The 21,403-nt window shown below is 38.3% G+C and overlaps 2 protein-coding genes across 7 annotated transcripts in view; one reads left to right on the top strand and one right to left on the bottom strand.

The window, feature by feature from the left end:
* Positions 1 to 1,406, top strand: part of cracr2aa (calcium release activated channel regulator 2Aa) — a 24,173-nt gene extending 22,767 nt beyond the window's left edge. For all 5 annotated transcript variants that reach the window (XM_083551917.1, XM_083551916.1, XM_083551918.1 and 2 more), the window contains one exon: positions 57 to 1,406. In XM_083551917.1, coding sequence (XP_083408043.1) covers positions 57 to 141 — 85 coding nt within the window. In that variant the 3' untranslated portion in view covers positions 142 to 1,406. The remainder of the gene's footprint in view (positions 1 to 56) is intronic.
* On the bottom strand, positions 1,333 to 20,972 carry LOC310731902 (protein arginine N-methyltransferase 8-B). 2 transcript variants are annotated; one of them, XM_083551971.1, is made up of 10 exons: positions 20,044 to 20,972; positions 14,503 to 14,739; positions 13,610 to 13,765; positions 11,297 to 11,360; positions 9,652 to 9,794; positions 9,406 to 9,493; positions 7,982 to 8,097; positions 5,211 to 5,361; positions 2,955 to 3,076; positions 1,333 to 2,856 (listed from the first exon to the last, which is right to left on the bottom strand). In XM_083551971.1, the coding sequence occupies exons 1-10, from the start codon at positions 20,110 to 20,112 to the stop codon at positions 2,773 to 2,775; spliced, it is 1,230 nt and encodes a 409-aa protein (XP_083408097.1). In that variant the 5' UTR covers positions 20,113 to 20,972; the 3' UTR covers positions 1,333 to 2,772. The 2 variants fall into 2 exon arrangements, with proteins under 2 accessions (XP_083408097.1, XP_083408096.1); XM_083551970.1 differs by having other exon boundaries at positions 14,503 to 14,742; positions 20,044 to 20,940.
* Positions 20,973 to 21,403: the final 431 nt, after the last annotated feature.

The raw sequence follows: 21,403 nt of genomic DNA on the forward strand, positions 1-21,403 counted from the left end.
ATGCTCACACTCTTCTCCTTTGTGTGTTCCTGTGTTACACAAAACACGTTTTATAGGATTCTTAAGGAACAAGAGGACAGACAGAAAGAGAAAACAGTCTCCCTGATTGATGCCTCTTCAAAGAAGAAATCCTGCTGCTAGCGGAGAGATCAGATAAACACACCCATACACGTAGACCACCTGTTCTAAGTGGCAGCTCATCACCTCTATCTCTATAGTTTTAATAACACAGAATGTTTTACACACTTCACACCTGTGTTTTAACATCATATAACACTTTTAGACATGTTCCGTTATTGTTTTTAACTTTGGCCACACAAATGGGCAGTGTTACGAGAGGAAGATTTGCACTATTGATATCATACCAAAAGCAAGATTCCGCTTGATCATGATATTTAAATCAAGCGTACATTATTAACCCGTCGAGAAAAGGAAACGACGGGAATCCGATATGGAAATTTTTGTGTGTTTACAGTATAAATGTTTACATTTCTGAATTTAAAATGCCAAATTGGTGTCTATTTGTAAGTTTAATATGAAACGGCATCCAGAAGAGTGTCAATATACGGTAGTTTATTTTACTGTCTGCACAAATGCGTTTATTTTAGGTTTCGACCAAATGCTTTGGAAAGAACATTCAATAGGAAATCTGGCAACTTTGTAGAAATATGTGTGCTGGGAAAGCAGAGTTTGTGCCTGCATGTTTGTTATTTGTGTTAGTTTTAACGTTCCTTTGATACGTGGCCTAAATTCACTCACTCTGCTCAAGCAATTAAGTGCAATCAGTGTTGACACCACTGCCAAATCTCAATGGAAACTTGGAAATGTTCGTGTTTTTTTTGTCAGCTATTTTTCACACATTTAGTGCAATCAGTGTTCACTCCACAGCCAAATGAATGCTCAGAGCTCCCCATGTTCTCCCAGTGGTACAGCAATTTTTTGTTATTGTTACAAGATTTGTTTTTGGCTTCAAGTATAAATATGAAAGACCTTAGCACTTGGTGATGATCAAGAAGTGTTTGTTTTTGTTTAATAGCATCAAAAAAGTCTGAGGCCATGATTGGTATCTTGACCGTTCTGCCGCTAACATGTGCTAGGTTTTATCATCTCTGCCATGTTTGACAAATTAGCATTATGCTGACCGATTAAGCCACACCCCTCGGGAGTGCATATTCAAACACAGGTTTCACTCAAGGAAACTTGCACCTGCACTTCCCCTGTAATGTGCCATGTATCTGAGCATTTTCTCGGCTCTAAACACATGAAGGACTTGCTTGATATGCTATTGAGAGCGGGCAAAATGCCACAACATTTAGAGGTAGACGCGGCCCGTGAAAGGTAACACTGTCGTAATCAAACTTTATTCTATATTTTGAAGCAATTGAAATAAAAATTAAATATATTTACATGAATGTTTACATTATTGGCTCCTGTATTTTCTTTCAAAACGTCCTTTAATTAATGATGAACAGAAATGCATATTAATCATTAGTTTACTGCCTCCAAACATGCATGAGCTAGAATTTTGCTCTGAAGAACAGCTCAAAAAAGTAAACAAAAACCTATGATAGCTGTGATTCTTGATAGATTTCATTGGTTTGAACTAAAACAAAAGAAAACCTTCACGCTTGTTAGGCCACTGTATGCAGACAATGCGCTTTTTTCTGCCATCTAGTGGTCATTGCGCGGTTTACACACTTTTTATTACACACTTTCTTACTAATATATTACATATAAATGATTCCATCCATTAAATATTCTCCTAATGTATGCTTTCTTACCTCTGAAACTTATTTATAAGGAAAAACTAGCAGATCGGAATGGATGAAGATGTTTCCACTTAAGTCTCATAGCAGGTTTTTGGTGACAGTTAATGTAATCAATGTTAATTTTCCATGTCATTTAAAACAGAATATCTTTGGATTGAAGCAGTACAGAAGGTCAGGAGGTACCTCAGTGATGAGTTCATTAAGAGCACATGTGAATTCACACACACATCCTGCCGTACTGAAAGACCTGCATGTTTTTGTTTTCTATCCGTTATCCATCCCCTGATCTGTTGGTAGATGTAACTATGTAAGAATCTTTGCATTAAAACATTTATATTGACACTGAGCAACAAGACGCCTTCACATTTGCTACACATTGCACAACAGAAACATTTTAAAAAGTTAATAAATGTGCTCTAAATCACCTAAATATTTTTAATAGCTATTGTAGCAATAGCTAATAATAGCAATAAACGCTTAAATTTGAGATTTCAGCATTAGAGCGTGTGCGACTAGATTGCGTTAATCTAATTCTGGTAAAATATGTAGTGCAGTAGATTAGTGCTTATAGTACAATGGCCCTAACGTACTTTCCTTATTTTACACTACAAAATAAAACGTCTTTGTCTTAAGGCTCGCGCTAGAACCAAAACGTAACGCTCCACTAACACTTTTCCAAAAGAAACTTTAACCTGACTCTTCACATTCATGAGGATTGTAACATTCTTGAGCTTGATTAGCAGTACATTCAAAGGTGCCTTATGAACAGTCATAGTCGTGCTGGACTGGTGCAGGCTCTTATTGGCCATGGCAAGGCTGCTATTGCTCAGAGAGGCACTCAGCTCCAGAAATATTAGCACATCTCTCAAAGATGTGCAGAGTCGTGGCCTAGGACATTAAGCTCTCAGCCTCTGTGCCGAGTTCAGGCGCTGTAGCTGGGGACCTGCCACTTCACCGATCACCATGGTGGTACTCGGGCACTCTCTCGCCCCCTGCTGGACACTTAACGCATTTTATAATCATGAGAGATGTCCGCTTCACTTAGATGACCCTTAAAATCCAGCTCAAATGTGAAGTCCAAATCACGCTGAAGGTAAATAGAAAGAAGAAAGATATGAGGGTTGGGATATGAATATTCTTTTCTTTTTTTTTCCCCTCAAAATGATTCAGGCTGTATATACTTACTGAATTATTTTCATTGGGCCTCATAGTGATGGTGCCTACAATCTCTTCTCCCTTTTTCACAGTCAGATACTCCTCGAGATAAAACACGGTCTGCTTCCAGTGTGTGTAGGGAGAATCTGGTGCTACAAAATGGAACCAAAAAACAAACAAACACACCCAGAATTATTCAAAATAAAGGCTGCAAATAAATAAATATCAAATTTCTCTCAGGATATTAAACATTAATAAAGTATATATGAAGTATACAAAACATGTAGAGGTACAGTAGGTAAAATATTACCCCAGTTAAAGTGCTCATTTAAACTTTCACTTGAGTAAAAGTATTTGCCTATAAATGTACTTAAGTATCCAAAGTTCTTTCTTTCAGCTTTTCCCATTAGGGGTCACCACAGCGGACCATCCGCATGTTTGATTTGGCACGTTTTTACGTTGGAAGACCTTCCTGACGCAACCCTCCCCATTTATCCCGGCTTGGGACAGGCACTAAGAGTGGCTGGAGTTGGTTCCCTGACTGGGGATCAAACTCGGGCCGCAGTGGTGAGAGCGCCGCATCCTAACCACTAGACCACCAGGGACCCCTAACTTAAGTATCCAAAGTACTATTATTTATTATGGCTATAATGTTCCTATTATGATTTTTGTAACAAGACTCTTTGCCTAATCAACTCTGTCAACTGTAAACAGACTCATAGCACACCAGTCTAAAAAAGTTAAAAAGTTACTTTATCTAAAAAAAAATTTTAAAGCTACTTTTAGCACACCAATCTATTAATAGAATGAAATCAATAAGTCAAACACTGATTGATATATATTTAAATAATACCGAACCCGAAACTTTCTTTTCAATTCTTAAAAAAAAAGCTCGCAAATGAGGCCACGAGTGTTGTGGCAAGTTCAAATCTTTATAATGTTCTGCTTGCTCTTGTTCATGCTAAGTAGATACCACCAAGCAGCAATCAAAACAAGTTAAAAACAGAGCGTGCGCTCTACACTTTTCAGTGTCTTGCTGTGTGCTTGACCAATTACGTTTTTATCCAAGATATTTGACTTCGAAATGTAGTGAAGTTAAAGTAAAAGTCTTCCCAAATAGAAATACTGTAAGATACAGTGATCAGGAATTTCACTCTGCGTCATCCAGTTGTGGTAATTTGGTAAGTGGATCAGGCTTAGGATAGCAGTGATTCTCACATGCCCTCACATGGAAATGTTTGTGGTGATGGTTAAAGTCTATATAAACACTTGGATGTCACAACCTTTAACACAAAATGACATAAAAACCCAGCGTTAACATCTGCCATTGCAATGTGGAACCTTCTTGTTGGGTTTGGCTTAAGTTTAGAGTGAGGGGGAACCCTGGTGGCTGTCTGGTGTTCTTCCAACATGGTTACATACGTGACCTAATATTTTACGGATTGGTTAAGTAACAGTACACCGGCCACGACTATTTAGTTGGCAGCCAAATAGGCAGCAACAGTCCATCCAACATCAAACAACACCGTTCATTAGACAATCAAACCAGCACTGCATAACAATGTTACTGCTGTGCTGAGAATAGTTTACTACACAAATGTTAGCTGGTTAGTGGTGGTCCTAACAAATTCTCCTATATCTATAAGAAATCTGACAAATTGTTCATGTCAGCGTAAGAGCCAGAGTCTATCATTTTACACTAAAATACAAATGTTTAAATACTGTTTATATAACGACAAACTACTATATTACTACAAATGTTGTCTGAAAAAACAGTGCAACTCTTTTTGCAAGTTTTTTGTTCAGAAGAACAAGTGCCGACCTTCATTTCAGCAAAACATACTGATGCTAGATATTAATTAGATCAAAACTGTCAGAGTTGCTGAAATCTTAGGACGATTAATCGACAGGGAAGCGAGATCTCAAAACGCTGCAACAATGTTTACAGTTTTCCTACATAATATAGCCACAAGAGGGCAGTCAGTATTTGAAAACGTCATGTTCATATTCTAGAGAGGTTAGAAGATATTAGATTTATTCCTAGGTTTATTTTATAAGTCAATGCAATGCAATATACTAGTAATTCAAAAAACATTGAATGCACACACATTCTTCATTGGGCAAAAAGCAACTTGCCACTTTACCAAAAGTAAAACCTTCTCAGCAAACACTTACCACTGAGCAAAATCTTGAATAAATTGTGTTAATTTTCCTACAAAAAAAATAATAATTTGCGAATGGATATAAGTAAAGCAGTGCATTTAGGCAGGTTTACAGCAACCCCACCTGTGGAGAAGCCGGTCTTCTTGTGACACTTGGAGAATTCGATGTTGAAGTAGGTGACAAGTGCATGCACATAGTCGTTCCTCTGGATCTTCAGGCAGATGGTTGAGGTAAAAGAGAGGTCCTCTGGCTGTACTGTGTAAATATCCACCTCCTGAAGAAGATCAAGCAGGTTTTATGAAGCATACCTTAGTCATTAAACACCCCTTATTAGTCATTAAATGTGTAAATTATTTAGCTTTCGGGTTCATAACTCGTGATACAGAATCATCTACAGAAAAGTAATAGCTGCAATGCATTATTAAATAAGCATGATGTCCTCATTATACTATGCTTCTTTCTATTATGATGTATTCTTATTTCTGCCACAATGGCATTGAATTCTGAATTCTGATTGGTCAGAACTGTTAATTATGTGGATTTACTGTTGATTACTCCAAGTTTATATTATTGCACTTATTCTAATACATTATTGTTTCTGTAGTAACAAATAATGCAAGAGGATGAAGAGTCACAATTTGAGTGTAATAGTAGGCTGATTTTTTTATTTTTTATTTATTTATTTTTTTTTAAATAAAGACAAAGGTAAAATTGTTGCTTTGGCAAAGCTGAAACAAGAATAATGAATTTTTGGTGTTATGATGAAAGTGAGACTAGGAACAGACTTGTTTTATCAACAGTTCTACGACCATAAGAGTTGTAAATAGATAAAAAAAAAAAGTGATAATACCATTCCTTAGCATTTCCAAAGGCCCATAAATGGTGATTGCATAAAACATTGTCATTTGCATTACCGCGTTTTAATGAGAGCCGCCAATCATCCGATTTTAAAATCCACTAGCAATGTGATGTAAAGTTTATAGAAATGTAGTATAAACAAAATGAAAGAAAAAATGCAGATGCCTAGTGGAGTAGAAAGGAAACTATACCCTTCTCTCATATCTTATACACAAGAAAGCTTTATTAGTAGTGGACTGTAGACCTAATAATGTTGCCATAATCACATTAACATGCTCTCACTGGATGCTTAGTATGCAGTAGGTGTTTTATTACACATCAAAATCAGATGAAGGATGATCCACAAAGACAACAATCATCTCTCTATTGTGTTTCTCATACATGGAAGTACACATATCCCTTACGAATCCAGATCAGACACGAGGATGTCAGAATGTGTCTGGTCTACCTGATTTACTTTCATACACTGAAAACCTAGATTAGAGAAATCTAAGCAAAAGTCTCTGTGTGTGTCTGAGGGGGTGAATGTAAAAAAAGAACAACATTGGATTTGAAAACACTTATACCCCAGTATAGCTGAATGGCCAAATCTGGATTGTTTAGAATGTGTGCATAATTTTCACATAACAGCACATGTACCGTAGTTCTGGCTATAAAATGATCCGTGGGTTAAATAGCAATGTGCTTTTTTGTATACTTTGTTTCTTTAATAATAGTTCTTACACAAACCCACATAATAATAACAGTAAGTAGAATTTTAAATGACTTGTTGCTTTATAAACTAACTCATAATCGTTGATGCGGCGAAGGTCTTGGCAGGGAGACATTTATTTCAGGAATGGTTAGGTTTAGTTGTGTAGTCTCGTTTGAATGCACTTAAAGAGACTTTGGAAGTCTTTAGACTTGACAAATCATTTTGCTGTTGAAACAAAACAACACTTTAGCACAATAGTGGCTTACTGCTTAAGGCGAAGTGTTACTGATCAGAGGGTCAGCAGTTTACCTCCAGTCCTGCCAAGCTGCCCATGTTAGACCTTTGAGCAGATCCTATGTTTAAGTTATTCCAATATTATGCATTAATTTTAATCTTTTTAGCTGCAGGAAGCGTATCAGGCCAGAAACGAGTGAAGCTTAAGTTTAGAAAGGTAAGAGGTCACAAATTTTTACTACATATTGTTTGTTTTATTCAAACTCCGATTAGGGACAATGTCAAAACTTAAGTGATGGAAAAACAAAATATGTAAAGACGACATGACAGAAGATTTCGTTTTCATGGTATAGGAACAAAAAGGAAAATCATCATTACATCACAAAAATCGGTTGTTCTATTCATCAACTATGAACTATTGGTCAGTGTTTAGGCAATAAAAAGGTAGCTGTTGTTACTATACAGTTATGTTCGGTAATCGTTGCCTTTGGAATTGACAAAAACTAAAAATCCTTTGTTTAAGCATTCGTTTTTACACTTTCTTCTTCAGTGATAGTTCATAATTTTGTATTATGTGGATACACTTTGGCTTTCATGGATATAACATTAATTCTGTCTAAAAAGGTGTAAAAATGTAACAAAAATTGCTCTGAGAGAAAAAGGTTATATTTATTAACATGCACATACATACGCTTTATGTTTATATGTGTTATATATAGTGTTTGTTCATCTTTGATTTCCTAAAATATGATGAGTCTTCAAATCCTTGTGAGACTCAGAACTCCCTGCATGCATTCAAATAAACCTGACCATCATCTCTCAGTCCATTATCCAGCACTTTACTGTGAAATGAGATTTCATTTCTATGAATCATTAAACAACTGCCATGCCTCATTAGTGAACTAACAATCAGCCAAATGTCTATCAAGCAGATCTTTTTTGCGGTCAGTTATCCCAAACTAAACATTGAACTAATGATAATCCCAAAACACACACAGAATGTAAGCGATGTCTTTATAAGCTCACTGGAGAAGCATTTATACACAAACACATACCTGTGATACTTGTACAAATGTGTATGTGGAAGAAAAGTGGAAAAATTGCTTACTTTGATAAGGCAGGCATTGGTCACCACTTGCTTTGGGTCCACTATATCAACCAGTGGCTCTTTCATCGCTACATTTCGAATGCAGGTCATGTCAAAGCCGTAGACATTCTCCCACCCTGCACACACACGCAGATACAAATTCATAGCATTTAAGCATTAATTATTACTTAATCCTTGCAAGATATTTCTACAATTCGGTAATCACAGCGAGCAGCAACAAACCCAAACTCTTTTCAGGAAAAAATACTTAGAAGACATTAAAGCTGTATATTATCTGCGAGGTGTTGCAGTTTTAATGGTTGAGACTATCACAGAGTCTGAATTACCTTCCCTGTCCACATCTTAAAAATGGCTATAAATCACTCCCTTTTATTTATTTATTTATTTATTTATTTATTTTTTTGACCTTCCATCAGCTAAAATATATTTTTAAAACCAAAAAAACTTTCTGCTTCCCGTGGGCTCACCACCTGCAGGAGGGCCCGTAAGGGACCGGTGCTGAGAGGATTGGGCAGCAGTCGAAGGCGGGGGCCTTGACAGCCCGATCCCTGGACACGGAAAAGTGTCTGGGGAATCTGCTTGGACTGCTGCCCCCGCGACCCGAATTACGGATAAGCGGGAGAAGATGAAATGAAATGAAATGAAATGAAATGAAAAACTTTCTGTGTTTAACAAATAAATGGCTTGATGTGGTGGCGTTGTAGAAAAACAGAGCAGCATTAGACATTTTTTTAAAGAGGAGGTTGTAAATGATAAGCATTTATTGATACATTGTGTGTGGGTGCCCATATATCAGAGAACCTATTAATGTAATTTATTTTGGTCATTCGAACATTTTAAACCTTTGTCTACTTTCCTAAATACAGAAAGGTTTTGGGACCTTATCTGAATAGATTTGAATTGTTTTTCATGTCACATAGCTATCCAGCTATGTGTGCTAAACAATCTATCTATCTATCTATCTGTCTGTCTGTCTGTCTGTCTGTCTGTCTGTCTGTCCGTCCGTCCGTCCGTCCGTCCGTCCGTCCGTCCGTCCGTCCGTCCGTCCGTCCACAATTCTTAAAGCCTGTGCAATTTATCAAAATATATTTTGGTGTGTAATTCCCCAGCACTGTCTCAAGGCTAATATAAAAGGTTTTCAGTCAGAATCTATTATGGGATGTGTATGTGTATGAGTATGAGTTTGTGTGTTGAGGAGAAGTGAACACGCTTGCCCAGGGCTTTTTACAGAGCAATGTCACTTTAATATAATGTGTGTTGACTTTACTGAATTAGTTATCATCACACAGCATGCAGTGGTGTGGCTGTGAAATAAAGTCGTATCAAATATGCGCCACACACAAGCTTGTACTCTCAGCCTTAGTGGATACAGTCCTGTCTCTAGCTGTCTCTTCTTTGGTGTCTGGGTGTGTGTGCGCACTCACAATGAATCTTGAAGTCCTTGTACTGCCTGTCCTCGATGGCCACAACATAGAGTGCAGCTCGGTCTGGAAACATCAGGCCACCAGGTTTCTGTCAAAACAGTATAGAGACTTACTGTCAAAGCTCTCTCTTTCTCTCTCTCTCTCTCTCTCTCTCTCTCTCTCTCTCTCTCTCTCTCTCACACACACGCACACACACACACACACACACACACACACACACACACACACACACACACACACACTCACCAGCCACTTGTCTCGGGCATAGATGACAGTATTGAGCATGGACTCATAGAAAAGGCAGTATCCCATCCACTCTGAAATAATTATGTCCACCTGGTCCACTGGCAGCACCGTCTCCTCTACCTTTCCCTTAAAAATGGTGATAACTGCAATATAAAACATGAGCTGTAGCAACCCACACAGAAACCCAAATATGAGTCTCCAGTCTTCATCTCAACAAACAGATGATCTCATTTTTGCAGAACAGCTTGAGTGTGTTGGACATGTTTTTTCTATCTTGGTATGGACCAAATGTCTGGTCCCTACTAGGAAAACTGTTTATTTATTTTTGTTTATAAAAAAAAAACATTGTCAAAAAATTTATCTTTCGGGTAATGGAATTCAAGTTAGATTTATGTGACTGTATATTAATAATTAGCTGCATTAATAATAATTATGTCTGTGAATAATTACGTCCTCATGTGAATGTGGTAAAACAGATGTGATTGTGTGTTTGAAAGTGAGCGAGTGTAAAAATGAGAGAGAGAGAGAGAGAGAGAGAGAGAGAGAGAGAGAGAGAGAGAGAGAGAGAGAGAGAGAGAGAGAGAGAGAGAGAGAGAGAGAGAGAGAGAGAGAGAGAGAGAGAAAGATAGCAGGGTCACTCTATTCCAAAACTAGGTTTTTTTTACAGCCTAACTTTCGATCAGCTTCCTTAGGGAGTTATTTGTTCTGGTTAGAGAAGTCTTTGTTAGCAAGAAACCTGAAACATCCGATACCCTTCACTAGCTGTCCTGCCACACTGCAACCCTGCTCCAAAGTCTGAGTTTGGTAAAAACGCTAAATTAGCATATAACGGCGATTATTAGGTTTCATTTTATGCACATTTGCAAAAATAAATGGTCATTTTTGCTTAAAAGAAAATCATGTGGTAGAATCAGTATAGTTTTCATTCTCTTTTGGATTCAAAGAGAAATATCTCATTTATCTAAATGTCTATTTTTGTGCTGTCTGTTTTGATATATTCATATATATTTATTTTTCCCATTTACATTTGTTTATATTTGTACCACTTGCTTTTTAAGAAGTTTTCTTTACTTTTACTCTTTCCCAACCACATACATGGCTTTACTGTATAGTTTACATACACCAACCAGGCATAACTTTATGGCCAACGATCAGGCATAACATTATGACCACCTGTCTAATATTATGTTGGTCCCCCTTAGCAGCCAAAACAGTCCTGATCAATCGATTATTAACACCATTAACTTCTTTAACAATTGGAGCTACAGGAACTCATCTGTTGGATTGGACTACACGGACCAGCCTTCACTCGCCACATGCATCAATGAGCCTCGGCTGCCCATGACCAAGTCATTGGTTAACCACTGTTCCCTACCTTGGACCACTTTTGATACTGACCAATGCAGACCAGGAACATCCCACAAGAGCTGCAGTTTGGATATGCTGAGACCCAACGTTTTCCTGCTTCTAACACGTCAACTTATGGATAAAATGTTCACTTACTGTCTAATAAATCCCACCCACTAACACGTGCCATGATGAAGAGATGATCAGTGTTATTCACTTCACCTGTCATAATGTTATAATGTTATAATGTTATGCCTGATCGGTGTATACACACAGTCAGTATTCCCAGAGCCCTTACCGTTGTCCAGATGATTGGCTTTGATGATTTTCTCAGAGTACTCTGATATACTGGAACATTCGATCTGAAACGACAAGATCAGTGGCAACACCATTTGCATTTAAGATTTCTGTCATTTATCAGGTGCTTATATGCAGACCAACATCCTGAGATCATTTGTTATCTACCAAGGAAAGTTGGCTACAATACCAGGTGCATCAATGTTCATCATGGTGCTTTATAAACATATGGTTCAGCAATGCTGGGATTCAGGTTTAAATTTATATACCATCTGCATTATATTTCTGTCAGACCTGTCATGATTAAAGAAAAAACCTGATGATGGGAAAGAGAGGTGGATTGGGGTTGGTGAACAGACAAACTGTAGTAGGAAGAAGCCATGAAGATATCAAATCACTAAGACAATGAATAGAATTGTTAAAAGTACGGTGACTTTTTGATGGCTATTTATTTGGGATCCAGAAGCTAGTTCTTGTGCAAATGACTAGAACAATATCATAGAATGTTTTATTCTTTATTACATTCTATATCCTATTGCATAACATTGTCAATTATATCATTTTTCTCTATTCTACTTTTTTCATAATTTTTTAGTCATAATAAGCAATTCACTGCATGTTGTACTGTGTATGTTCATATATTTGACAAATAAAATGTTAATGTGAATAATTTTTGCATTAATGGCAGTAAACAGAGCAGGGTTGTAGCGGAACTACGTGGAACACTGGGCATGCGACGGGACACCATCTATCTCAGGGTGCCATACACATGATGAAGGCAATTTAGAGTAGCCAGTAAATCTATCGTTTTTTTAATTTTATTTTTATTTATTTTTTTGGCAGCAAATCCATAGAAAACCCACACAGCCATAAAATACACATGCAAACTCCAGACTGACAGTAAAACAAGTTCAGTTCCAAACCAGTGACTCTGGCAGCAATCCTGCCTGCTGCACCACCATACCATCATCTTTATTTCCTTCTTTATGTATGCATTATTTTATTTCACAGTTAGGAAAGGTCAGTGAGACATAGTGTACATACACCAAAATTAGTTTAAACACACTAGAACACAAGATTTTGTGTCATCGCCTCTTACCCTCTATTCACTATACTATGCAAGCACTCTTGAGCTCATTAGAGTAGGCCATGGGAACTCTCATCCGGATTTAACATTGACTGACTCCACACGCAAAGGACGGAGGTACCTTGTGTCGAAAAGGGCATTACTGAGAACACTGTATCTAGGCTATTATCAGCACACCGCTCTCAAGAAAAACAAGGTTGGATGGAGAGTAGTATAGAATTTAGATTTAGGCTGTCAGAATTTACTTTCTCTCTGTCTGCTCTGCTTTCTCATATACAACGAGATCACATAGCTGACTGTCTAACTAGCTCTCAGAGAGAAAAAATATAGAACGCAGAAAAGAGCAAGCAGAACTGTAGATGACAGTCTTAATAAGGTATGCTTCTATCCCACCCAGCATGTTACACTCCACTAAAGAGGAGTGGTGTTTGACACATTATCAGAGACAAGCATAGTTACTGTGGGACCTAATAATGACAATGTGCCACTCCCTTAAATTTCTGTCTTGATTGTAATATGAAAGTTCTCCTCATCCCCAGCTATTTCTCACTGTCTGTATGTCTCAATTTCTCTCTGTATTGGCCCTAGGAGGACCTAAATATATATACACACACACACACACACACACACACTTCAATTACAATATTAGTGTCTGCATTTTGCCAAATGCTGATGCAGCTGTTTTTGAAGTAATGGCAAAAAGAAAGACTCTAGCAGTACACCGTGTGCTCAAGAAGTTTGATGCAGATTGGAAATGACAGATGCATATTACTGCGGTGTACAAACTCATTTCTTCAATGTCCTTGACATTAATATAGGATATTAGTTTAGGACTGCAGCCCAGGAGTTTGTATCAGTGCTCGCCTACACACGATGGCCCCTTCACATTTAACCCTTTGGCATTGAGCTCTTATTAGGCCCTTCAGGGAGATTATGATTACCCCAGAGTAGCTACATTGGAGTAGGAAGGTGCATTTCAGATGAACTCGGTTACGGATTGCACACTGGCACGGACCCAGAGGCAAGCCGCCTGTGCTGACACTCACATAATAAGAGCTGGAAGTGTCAGGTACATTTGAGCCTGCCAATGAAGTGTGAGAGTGCCGGTATGGTAGCAGAGGTAATAATCTGCTCATTCTCCAGAGAAGGGCATCCATCCATGATGCTATTTTGGTAATCAAGCTCCAACATAGCAGCGCCCTGCAGATTTAGATCCAGCCTCCTTACCCCGTACACATGCTTGGCACCGGCCTTGGCAGCAAACATGGACAGGATGCCAGTGCCACTCCCTACATCGAGCACAATCTTGTCTTTGAAGACATGTTTGTTGTGGTACATGGAGTTCCTGTAGGTCAGTGTCCTGACCTCGTCTTTCAGCATTTCCTACAATACATTGCAATGAAGACATTGATCAATAGAATGCAATTCTTAATTGATTGAATAATACAATTCTAGGAATTAAGTTATTTCATAATGCATGCTATTGATAGAATTGATATGCAACTTACATACATTTAGCATTTACACTAATTGAACTAATGTAGAGCCTCCTATACTCTCTCACACATTTATGCACTAATCCAATCAACCAATTATCTGGCAGCAGAGCAATACAGGTCAAAAGCATCGGTTCAATTTGCATCAAAATTCAGACAAGGGAAAAATGTGATTTCAGTGATTTTGGATGTGCATTGGATCTTAGTGCTGGACATACGAGTTTGAGTGGTTTAGCATTGCAGAGGCCAGAGGAGATAAGCAGGGTAAGGATTGGCATTACACATTCTGAGATGCGTTTCTGCTCACCAGAATTGTAAAATATGGTTATGAGTGACTGTAGCCTGTAGAATACCATTTTCTTTTTTTTTTTACCAAGCTTTTTAGTAACATATGAGTACACTGGTTGTTGGGTATGTTTAAAAATTAATAAAAAAAGAACATAATGTTTATTAGTGATTTAAAAAAATAGAGGAAATCAGTTTAACTGGAATGTCTTAAGTTTACACCTTTTCTTATGGACTCTCGCAGCATATTTCTGTGTTATGTTTTACTAAATTCTAATATATACCTAAACAATTGTAATATTATAATCTGAAAGAGGAAAACTTGTATAAAACTCCTACCTCATGGATGCCGAAATGAGCATAGGAGTCGAAGTAGTAGTCTCTGGAGGTCATCTCTTCTGGGTGTAGAAACTTGGCCATCTTGCCTCGGCCGGGGCAGTTAGACAGGGACGCTGCATGAGTAGTGTGCGCCTTGAGGGAGGGATGTGTGGGCCGTGGGCCATGGTTTACTGAGGGCACTGGTTTGGGCAAAGGAGAAGGCTGTACTGAATGAGATCGTGCTGAGCTGAGGGGCTGCTGCTGTTAGAGCCAACAGGAAAGAACAGGAGACAGGCACAGAAAAAGACCAAAAAAGAGAAGACAGATTACTGTGGCACTCATGAGCTATATTTAGACAAGACACTTTAGAATTATCTTTCATGACCCATTTATAATGTCATAGGGTGCTATTTTATAACCTATTATCGCAGTGTTTAACACTAGTTCAATATCAAGCCTTCGCTGCTTTTTAGTTTTTATTTTGAGTGTCAGAGATACACGGTTTCTTCGAATAATATAATTCACATCCACATGCAGACTGTCTAACATCTCTGTGCAGGTTGTGGGAGACAGTGGGGGAGTGTTTGAATACACAGGAGCATCAGGGCCAGAAAGAAAGCAGCTGGGGAAAGGAGTGGCACATACGGTGAGACTTTCTTGCTTTGATTAACATATTCACTAGCTACAGAGAGAAAGAGGGGACGACAGACCTCTCGCTGGCAAAATGCAGCTGATTCAACAACACCCTGCATTAAAGTAGAAAGAAAAAGACCAAGACTTGTTGACTGCTTTATACTAATTAAAAATAAATATATCATACACAACTGCCAAAGCACTGTGTTCTGAAAACAAAATATTCATTAAAAACTGGAGATGTAACTTTTTGTGAAAACGCTTTTAGATAAACTCTGGGATTTGTTTTGAACATCGCAAAATTTTTATTGGAAAATGAAAACTATTTTATTTTGTTTTTATTCAGAGAGTGTTTTTTTAACAATAGACCTTGTGATGAAGCAGCTTAACAGGAACCCATATGTAGATTCCAATAAGGAAGACAGAGGCAGGAGTGAGGAATCCCTTAAAACCCTTAGACTCAAAAATGAACCCATGCTCTTCTGGGTGACACCAAATTGTGGTACTATGATTGATTTCAGTATACAGGTAGCGTGCTATGCGCTTTGTTTCAGCGTCTGACAAGAGCTAAATCTGGGGTTTGAAATACCAAAAACACAAAAAAATGCTTGTTCTAAACTGAGACAACTGATCTCTGTCGACCGCTGGGCGAAAGTAGAGCATCTAACAAGGCGGAAAATGTGTACATCCTGTCAGCATCCCAACGTATCATACCACATATATACACTGCTTTTTTTATTTTGTCATATCGCTATCATAATAATATCGGAAATTCAAAAGTCGAACCATTTTAACTACATTTTAGCTACATGTATAGATAAAGCATAACCAAACACTGTGCAAGTTAAGCATTAGTGAATTGTGATTATAAGTCCTTGGATGAGTCTTTATGGGTATAACTGAAGCTCTTACGTACAAGTCTACAGTACATTTACAGCACCCTTAACCAGAACAACTTACATTCATCTCATTTATACTACTGAGCAGTTAGAGGTTTAGAGCCGAGCAGCAACTGGCGGTGCTGAGATTGGAACTCGTGATCTTCTTATAAAAGGTCTTGATCACTGATCTACCACTCCTCCTGTTACAGTATACAGGTGATATTAACTACTAAAGAAAGAATAACAATTAGGCGTACACTGTTTGTGGGGAGTGACATCTTTAGAGCCTATCATGTTAAAAAATTGTTGCCAGATTAAACAAAATGCATCCAGTGGAACATTTGAATTTTACTGGCTCTTTCTGTATATCAACTACTATTCTCTTTACTCTACTATTCATAATATAGTCATTTTGTTATGACATTAACTCTCTCCCAAACCAAAGCACAAAATCCTGCTTGCATTACTGCTCATTATGGTGATGTATGTGCTGCACATACTAAGAAGAAAAATGGTTCTGCGCATATTATATCTGGTGTAAGGTTTAACATGGGAAAAAATCTTTTGGACAAACCAAACTTGTTTTATTGATCTTGAATTATCAGGGTGTTGGCTCAGTATGCAAAGACAAACTTTTTGTCAGATTCTTCTTGAAAAAGAAGATTAAAGACCGCACGGATAACAATGTTTATGAATAAAAATTGACTGAGTTAAAAGATTTTTAACAATTTCCAATGCTTCACTCACATTCAGTCTGTCTCATTTCCCAGCTAGGGCTTGAACATAGGGCAAGAATGTACATCACAGAAAACACATGTTAGCTTGTGCTATCCTGTACAGTTCAAATGCTTTGCCTTAAGCTGTCATGTATTATACAAATTTGACAACCATCACTCAGATGTCATCTTTTTTTGCAGTAGGGTTTTTTACTGTGTGTCTGTGTATGGTTGTGAGTATACGGCTGTGTTGTGTGGGTGTCTAAATGCCCATCCACGTGAAACCACCCAAGCCCTTTGGATTAAAATTCACACATCTCTGGCACTGCCCTTTTGGTATAGGTGGCTTTCCAGATTGTTCCTATTAAGTTTAAAAATAGAGTGAAAATGCCAACACAATAGGCAGCATTTAATAGCTGGCATTTCAAAGCAAGATAATTACTTTAAACAGGAGAAAGCTTGCAGAAGCTATGGGGTTTTTTGGGGGCTTTTTTGCAGGAGTTAAAGAAGACTGGTGAGTTGAATTTCCAGCACTTAGGCTCAATCAAATTAGCAACACTTCCTCAAGATTACAATTTCTATCACTTACTATATCCAAAAAGCTATGCCTCCTGTAACAAAGCACATTTTTCCAGCAAAGGTAAGAACTGTATCTCTCTATAGACTTATGCTAGTTTGCAAATGATTTTCACACTTGCTAATGTGCCTGGGGGCATTGATGTATAAAAGTGGTTTAGCAACAGCAGCTAATGCGGCATCTAGATTTCCTGTATCTCTGACCCACACGGTGAGAGGATGTGAACATAAGCAGCAGGGAAAGTGGCTACTTCAAGAGGCATCAATCTGTCAAGATAGTATTGAACAACACGAGAGAGAGAGAGAGAGAGAGAGAAGAGAGAGAGAGAGAGAGAGAGAGAGAGAGAGAGAGAGAGAGTGAGAGAGAGAGAGAGAGAGAGGTGCACATGTCCTTCTCTCTGCAGCCATCTAAACAAATCCCATTTCACTATCTATTTTTAGAGCGAATAATAAAAAACAGCCCCACACACATTCGTTTGGGTGTGAGAGTGATACAATAAAAGTGAAAAAGGAACCCACACTACACATAAATGTTGATACCAAGGACAAAATACATGCTAAACTGATTCCAAAAAGGAAAAAGGTCAATTAAAGCTGAACTGAAAAAGTGTCCAACTTGCTTGCAATAAATGAAAGAAAGAAAAAGGCTTTTACTTGTCACATATACACTACAGCACAGTAAAATTATTACTTCACAAACGCCAGTTTGTTAGGCCACTAGGGTCAGAGCATATGGTAAGAATTGATAAAGCACAACTAGAGAAGAGAGGGTTAAGAGCCTTGCTCAAGGGCCCAACAGTGGTAGCTTGAACCATCGACCTTGAAATCAGTGACCCTTAACCATTGAGCTACCACTTCTCAGAAACTGTCAAGGCTGGGATTCTAACCAGGTTTGACAATGTGATAGCCAGTACCTCTTAAAATATACCACAGCAGTATCGTTTACTGTTCTACTTAGGAATACTCCTATATGAATGAGTTACTTGGGTATTATAGCTTTTATCCAGCACAAACAGATGATATATATTCAATTATGTTCAACTCTCAGCATAATAAGATTTATTTCCATGATTTTGAAGATGCCTCAAATAATCTTTTCTATTTCCCTTCTCTCTCTCTCTCTCTCTCTCTCTCTCTCTCTCTCTCTCTCTCTCTCTCTCTCTCTCTCTCTCTCTTTCGCTCGCTCCCTCTCGTGCTCTCTCGCTCTCTCTTTCTCTCTCTTTCTTTCCTTTTCTCTCATTGGTTTGCAGGGCAGTCACCTAGCAAGCACACTCAACCTTTTGGGTTCAAAATTAATACTCTCTGGCACTCAGAGTCATTTGGAAACAAGCCTTGAACTGCTATTGTTGCAAATATTTATGGCATTGACACTTCAGCAAGAAAAGTGTATTTTGCAAATTTATAAATAAAAATACAGTGTAACCACAGTGAAGCAACACAAATTGTTCTAATCATCATCACTTTTTTAGTGTTGTTACTTCAGTTAATGTAACTCGGTGCTGTAACTCAAGTAACAACCTTTACTGTTTTTTTTTTTTTATAGTAATTAAAAGTGCAGATTGTTTTGATAGGGAAAACTCCAAATTATATTTATCAAAGCTTTAAACTGCATAGGGACCATAGGAATATAATAATGCCATGATCTGTTACAAGATAAAAATATTGGATTTTATTAACACATCAAAATTTTAATACCAGCATGCTTAAAAATGTTATATCTGGCAGCAATGTCCTAAATTTTAACCCTACGTTTTTACACTTAGTATTGTGAACTTGTGGAATGTGTAAGCAACATGTACCTTTATCATGTTTATTATTCAAGACAAAACTCACCAGGTTCATTGTTTTTCTCTATTTCTTATATTTGATAGTCAAAAAAAAAACCACACACAAAGTCAAACACTTTCTCTCTCTCTCTCTCTCTCTCTCTCTCTCTCTCTCTCTCTCTCTCTCTCTCTCTCTCTCTATCTCCCTCTCACTCTCCAGAGAACAGGAATATTCACCATTACACTGATTTAAAACCATTATTTGGCTTGCTTTATAGTTTTGTGGGGACCAAGTGTCCCCATAAGGCTAAAAAAGGCTAAAAATAGCAGACAGGTGTGACCTTGGGGTAACATTTGGCTGATAGCCATGAGTAAAGCTGTTCTCAAAAGAAATATCAGTAAAAAACCCAAAGTTAGGTTAGATTTATACAAAAATATTGCTTAGTGGTCCTCACAAGGATAGAATGACAAACGTGTTTGTGTGTTGGTGTGTGTGTGTGTGTGTGTGTGTGTGTGTGTGTGTGTGTGTGTGTGCGTGTGTGTGTGTGTGTGTGTGTGTGTGTGTGTGAGAGAGAGAGAGAGAGAGAGAGAGAGAGAGAGAGAGAGTAGGACCAAGGACAGCGCTCGTTTTCCTGCTCTCTGAAAGCCCGTGAGGGAACAATACTAAGCGCGTCCAAAGCACAAAAACTCACAATGAATGTGAAAAACCAATGTGGCTGTAGACGAAGGAAGAATTATATATATATATATAATTTTTACATGCACACCACAATATCGATTGTTTGCTGCCTGGATGCTTCTGTCCATTTACCTGCAAATCATTTGTGCAGCTTGTAATGAGTGTTTGATAGAAAACTCACACAAACAGGGGAAATATATTTACACTGCAATGTATAAAGATTATAAATAAAACCACTAATAGAAATACCCGTATTTAAGGTGTTTTCACAAGTGTATTATTTTATTTGTTTAAGTCTTTTCATCACTGACCTCAGGGCTGTCCGGTTCCGCCATTTTCCTCCGGAGGAGCAAACAGCGGGAGGAGTGTTTCATTCCCATATGCGCCACCGGGATGTGCTCAACTAACCCGAAGTGAAAAGATGCTCGGATATCCTGAATGAATGAGAAGTCCAGCAGCAGTGCGGATTGTACGCAAAAAAAATAAAATGAATGAGAACAAACTGAAAACTAAAGTACCGGGAGAAAAGTCCGAGAGAAAGCGCTCAGCTGAAAACTCAAAGGCTTTGTTGAATCCATGGTGTAAAAGTTAGATGATCAACAGCTTCAGGACTGTAGTGAAAATATCAGAAGAGCAGCAGGAGAATGAGCACCTCTACGAATGTCATGTGTCTCCGGTTGTTATTGAGAAGGAAACTGCCCGGTGTGTAGAGTGATATTTATTTCTACAGCCTGTGAATCGAGATCTCCGGCTGCACTGTGCAGAAAGACTCATTCTACACGAGAAACGCGATGAGCTGAAAGCACAAGTTTAAGCCACAGCGATGCTGAATGTCCTTCATGTCTCCTCTTCTAACACACGGCATTCCTGAGCTCAGGATCTTCAGTCAGTACTCTCCGTTTCCGAATCGCACATTTTTTTTTTATTACTCCAGAAAGTTTGGATGATGAACAAAATAAAAGCTAAAGAAGATGTTCACACTGTAGTGTTACAGGCTTTCAGGCAGAAAATGGCATTTCAGTCAAACGCATGCTGGTGTGGGATCTACCTTCATGCCTAATCCTGAAGAACAAATTAGTTGGATTCCCAAGATCGGGGAGCAAATGAGAGCTGCTTTCATCTCGCCATCTGAACAGCTGAGTGCGGAGCGAACACACACACACACACACACACACAGAGCTCGCTCTCTCTCTCTCTCTCTCTCTCTCTCTCTCTCTCTCTCTCTCTCTCTCCCTCTCCCAGGAGGACACTGTTGCTCATACACAGATAACATTAAACTGTTGAACCTCACTTATATACTCAGAAGTGTCCATCCCCTTTTCTAATATCTTCTACACCGATCTGCCATAACATTAAAACCACCTGCCTAATACTTAATACCCAAAACAGCTCAGACCCTTCACAAGACCTCTAAAGGTGTGCTGTATCTAAAAGCAGATCTTTCAAGTCCTAAGATTTGTTTAAATGGCACATCACAAGAATGCTCAATCGGAATGAGGAATTTGGCATCCAAGTGAACACCTTGAACTTTGTGATGTCCCTCAAACCATTACTGATCAGGGTGCAAAATCCTGCATAAAGAATCCACTAGGAAATAGCTTAGGGGTGGTAGCATAGTCCATAAGGCAGTGAACTTCGTATCCGTAGGTCATGAGTTCGAATCTCAGCCAC

Source organism: Silurus aristotelis (genome assembly GCF_946808225.1).
Source record: "Silurus aristotelis genome assembly, chromosome: 10".
Lineage (NCBI taxonomy): Eukaryota > Metazoa > Chordata > Actinopteri > Siluriformes > Siluridae > Silurus > Silurus aristotelis.